This window comes from Triticum dicoccoides, chromosome 2A, assembly GCF_002162155.2.
Source record: "Triticum dicoccoides isolate Atlit2015 ecotype Zavitan chromosome 2A, WEW_v2.0, whole genome shotgun sequence".
Taxonomy (NCBI): Eukaryota; Viridiplantae; Streptophyta; class Magnoliopsida; order Poales; family Poaceae; genus Triticum; species Triticum dicoccoides.
The window spans coordinates 19,574,117-19,579,221 of record NC_041382.1 but is presented as its reverse complement, the minus strand read 5'-3'; the positions used below and the strand labels follow the sequence as shown (position 1 = coordinate 19,579,221).

Here is a 5,105-nt window from a genome sequence, read left to right as displayed (position 1 = left end):
GATTTGCTTTATTAATTAACGATGTCCCAAAGGATAATGACAATATCGCGTGTCTGCAGGGGCGGAGCCAGGAAATTTGGTCATTGGGTTCACTCCATGACTGGTTGTGAGAACTTACTACTAGTATGTGAAGTGTAAAGTATAATTTTAAATTATCTTACAACAAAATTATAGCACCCAAAAAAAAACATAATGAATAGAAATATGGTATCATATATCACACATTATGTTGCATTAAAAACTGAAGAGTGCAAGACATACCCGTTCAATAAAATTATAAAATCACTTGTTTACATATTATAAATAGAGTAGCATCAGCTCCACGTGTAGCTTCTCATCTTCCTTGAACACAGAAAAAACGACAAGTTAGTTTGACAAGTTTAGAATAAGTAGTAACAAGAGAAATAATATTGTAAATGCACTCACATTTTAGAGTGTCCCCTTTCGATCTTTCACTGCCTTAAAAATATTAAACACTGCATCATTGGTAATGGTAGAAAATATATCTTTCTCCACATAGCATATTAGACAATCACTCATGAATTGATCACCCATTTTGTAGCGTAACTTTTTTTTACAACATTCATAGCTGAAAAGCATCTCTCCACTGATGCAGTGGCAACTGGCAATATCAGTACTAGCTTTAAAAGATGATAAACCAAAGGAAACGTAATATGCTTATTTGTTTCCACCATTAGTTTAGCAAGATCAGCAATTCCATCCAAATTGGCGAACCTTTCATCTGCTCGCACATTGTCAATGTAAGTGCGAAGTTCAGGACCAAGATCATCCAATTTTCTTGAATCAAAGTCATCCGGATAAAACTCAGCTAGCTTCACTAAGCTGTCCAAGTTAAAAGCAGCAAAGGAGTCTTTGGGGTTGAAAGAAGCCATGTGTCCAAGCAATGCAGAATTTACCTCATTGAAGCGGTCATCAAACTCTTGAAGCTGCCAATCAATGACAGAATTAAGACACTCAATTTGGTAATGTTGAAGGTTTGTCTTATTGGTTTTGTGCCGTGGTTTGTGCCGATTAACATATTGCTCCTGCATGTTTACATTCTCAATGTGATGCTCTTCACAGAATGAATGTGCCTTCTCAAGAAGTGAGTCCCATCCATTATCCCTTAGTTCTTGCAGCTCATTCCTTGTTGACTTCACACATGAGATGGCATTCAGGATGTCTTGATCCTTCCTTTGTAAAGACTGTGACAAAGTATTTGCATTTCCCAATATATGCAACATCATGTGCAAATAAAAAACAAAATCAAAGGTCTCAAAATATGCTACAAGACCACGTGCTTGACATTTCTTTTCACTTTTGCCTTCTTTCTCAACATATTTCAGAACAGACATAACTGATGGGAACAATTTCACTAGACTTGAAAGAGTCCGGTAGTGTGAGCCCCAACGTGTGTCCCCAGCTCTTTGAAGAGTTTGTTCTTGATTTAGCCCTGTGCCAGTGCTAATCTGCCCACTACCTATGGCTTTTATTACCTCCTCTCGATGTTTCTCTCTAATCATATCCTTTCTTTTGCAAGAAGCTCCAACCACATTGAATAAAACTGAGATCATGTAAAAAAAATCTGCAATATCATCATGCTTCTTTGATACTGCCACAATAACCAATTGGAGCTGGTGAGCAAAACAATGCACATAATACGCTGACTTATTCTCTTGCATAATCTTTGCTTTCAAGCCATTAAACTCACCGCGCATATTACTAGCCCCATCATAGCATTGGCCTCTAACCTGCTTTATGCTTAGTCCAATCTCAGTGAATAATTTTTGAAGAGTAGCCTTGAGACAAGTTGCTGATGTTTCCTTCACATGTTCAATTCCAACTAACCGTTCAATGATAAATCCACGCTTGCTAAGATATCTCAAAACAACTGCCATTTGCTCTTTGTCAGACACATCAGCGGCTTCATCAATCAACAAACTAAATACATCGCCCCCAATTTCATCAATAATAGAATTTAAAGTTATCTGCACAAAAGATAATTAACTTATTAGAGAACATTTGTTATTTGCAATAAAACATAAATAGAGGCGATTAAATTTGATGTTACCTTTGCAAAATAATTTGCAATTTCCTTTTGAATATCTCCACATACCCACTTACAGTTTCTTGGAGCATTCTCAAGAACTACATTCCGTATAGCTTCATTCTGGTTTGCCAAAGTATGTACCAACTCTCGGAAATTTCCCTTATTTTTTGACTCCTCTGATTCATCATGGCCCCGGAAAGCTAAGCCTTGATGCAACAAGTATCTCACCGAATCAATGGAAGCATCAAGCCGAATTCGATTTTGCTTTTTTGTAAGATCAGTTTGCTTATCAAAAGCAACATGAATTGACTGATCTTGATTCATCAAAGCGTCACATCTTTTTACTGCTACATTGTGAAAGCTATTAACATTACCCTTACCCTCATGAGTATCGAGTCTGCTTTTCTTGTTCCAACCGTTCCAACCGTTAATTGCAAATGCATCACTTCCAGCTTGTCCCTCATTGTAATCTCTGAAAAGGTAGCAACACAAACAAAAAGCCTTATGCACTGTGTCACTATACTCAAGCCAACGATCGTAGTCGTTAAACCAATCTGGATTAAATCTCCGTTGAGTATCACCAATCTCCCTCTGCGGGTAATCAAAATTAGATGGTGGCCTGTAAGGTCCTCTCATTAAATATCTGCGCCTAATCTCATCTTGCTTTTTCGGATTTTTTGTGTAGTCTGAAATTCTCTTCCGATCAGCCGGATCATATGGCAACTAATCTAAATTAATTTCTGTATGAATAGTAGGCTTCGGAAGACTAGCTGCAGTGACATCTGATGCACATAGCCTACGTCTAGTGGGTGACCTTGATGTGCCTGTATCATCATCTCGATCTGGTGACCGAGTTTTCTTCAAAAAATACCGCTCCATAGCCTAGATCAATCAAAGTTCATGGAGAAAAACGAATAAAAAAACTAGGGTAAAGCAGTCACTGCGTACTGGTGTTTTAGGGTAGATAAAACATACAAAAAAAGGAGAGGAGATGCGGCTGTATCATCTAATTACCTCAAATCTTGGGTTTCAGTATTGCCGATGTCTCTGCAGCCGTTTACTTGCCGTGGGGGTGCGGCGGCGGCAGAGGCGTCGAGCGACAAGAACAGGCGAGATGGGAATTAGAGAAACGATTAGACGAACGATGAAAAAAAACAGGCTTCGACGAGGCCGCGTGCGTCTGCCTACGCTTTTCTCGTAAAAAGGATTACGTGACTGACGCACTCACGATTCAGGTAAAACGATTACGTGGGCTTTTGGTTTTGGGCCTTTTCCTTCCACGTACGTGAGGTGTGCTGGGGTCAGCCAGAATATTTTATTGGGTTCACATCAGTCAAACACCTATATAGACCACGTCCGAGGCAAGATCCATTGGGTTCAGTTGAACCCAATGCCTATACACTGGCTCCGCCGCTGCGTGTCTGCAAAAGCCATACATGTCTGCCTAAATCAAAAGATAAAGAGAATTTAGCTGAACTATCCGGTTGAACGTTTCTGTTTCTATTTTCATAAATGATTTGGCATGCTTCAAACTCCACCGAAATGGTTTGTATTTCCTTTATGATTGCTGCATATTACACCCTATACCTTGAGTAATCTGTCTCACTACCAACTGCCAATCCGAAGAGATGATGATATTGGTTAGTAAGAGATCCTGCGCCAGTGCAAGTGCATCCCAGGAAGCAAGAGCCTCAAGAACAGGAGGGTCCGATATCCCGGCAAATGACAAAACGGCTGCTAATATTAGTGAACGTCACCACCGGTGACAGGAAATATATATAAGGCCAAATCTAAAACTAATCTTGGGGCATCTAGTGGCATATGATTAGTTATATGGAGTACTAGTATAAGTTTGCTTCTTGATTAGCTCCAAGATTAAAAAGCAAACACATCAGAAATCCAAGGCTACTATCGTACTAGACATATGCACATAGTTCCCTTATTTTTATGCTCACAGTCATGCACATCGTTTTCGTACTGAATATAGAAAAAAAAGATATCCTTAAAAGTGAATAAAAAGGAATCCTCATAGGCAACCAGTCACATACTCAACTGTGGGAGACTGCTTCCACGAGAGAAGTAGGTTATCCTCTCCTCGTATTCAACTGCTTGAGGAGAACGCATATACGGGCATCCTCATACAACCAGCTCTAAAAGTACTCCCTCCGTTCCTAAATATAAGTCTTTGTAGAGATTTCACTATGGGGCCATATACAGATGTATATAGATGCATTTTAGAGTGTAGTTCATTTATTTTACTCCATATGTGGTCCATAGTGAAATGTCTTCAAAGACTTATATTTAGGAACGGAGGGAGTAGTTATCTTCTTTCGTTCCATGACGTATTATGGTGCGGTTTCCTGTGACAGACGCTCTAATGGTTTCCCATGATGCCGACCGTGTGGACGATGTGGAGCACAATCCTCGAAGCCAAACCGGAGAAAGAGTTATCCTCTCCTTCCGTGAATCTTGGTGGTTAAGCTTCGTTTCTCTAGCTCTAGGGAGCTTACCAGGAACCTTCGTTCCTCGATCAAGGTTGCTTAATTTGAAAATGTTGTGTGAACAATTTGTCTTCATCGTTTATTGCAAAGTACTATATTCTCTTGTTCAATATCAACTATGTATTCTGAAATATATTCACACACAAAAACTATGTGTTCTGAAGATGTTTAGAAATCTCTTCTTTTTGTTTGAGGTATTATATATGAAAAGAAGGAATCTCATATTCAACTACTAGTATCTCTGAATAGAGAGGACAACTGGAACGAAATGTGGTAGATATGCCATGATGTCATATTATTTACATACATACACACACACTTCAGAGTACATATGGCATCGCCAGCAGTTCATACGTTGCAAATAGAGTACAGAAACAGCAAGTACATGTGTTACAACTTACAAGTCAATTTCTTGCCACTAGTTCAATAATCCAAGATATGTACACACAATCACCACAACTCTCCTCGGCCTCAAATCAGCAGCTACGGCAGGAGGACAGGTGAATAGGTGATACAGTCATTGATGAGATGCGCGGTTGAAGGGGTGAGCAAGA

At 39.4% G+C, this 5,105-nt stretch overlaps 1 protein-coding gene across 1 annotated transcript; it reads right to left on the bottom strand.

The window, feature by feature from the left end:
- Window positions 1–536: 536 nt before the first annotated feature.
- LOC119357444 (zinc finger MYM-type protein 1-like) lies at window positions 537–2,929 on the bottom strand. Its single transcript, XM_037624396.1, has 4 exons — window positions 2,922–2,929; window positions 2,072–2,522; window positions 1,890–1,988; window positions 537–1,823 (listed from the first exon to the last, which is right to left on the bottom strand). The coding sequence occupies exons 1-4, from the start codon at window positions 2,927–2,929 to the stop codon at window positions 537–539; spliced, it is 1,845 nt and encodes a 614-aa protein (XP_037480293.1).
- Window positions 2,930–5,105: the final 2,176 nt, after the last annotated feature.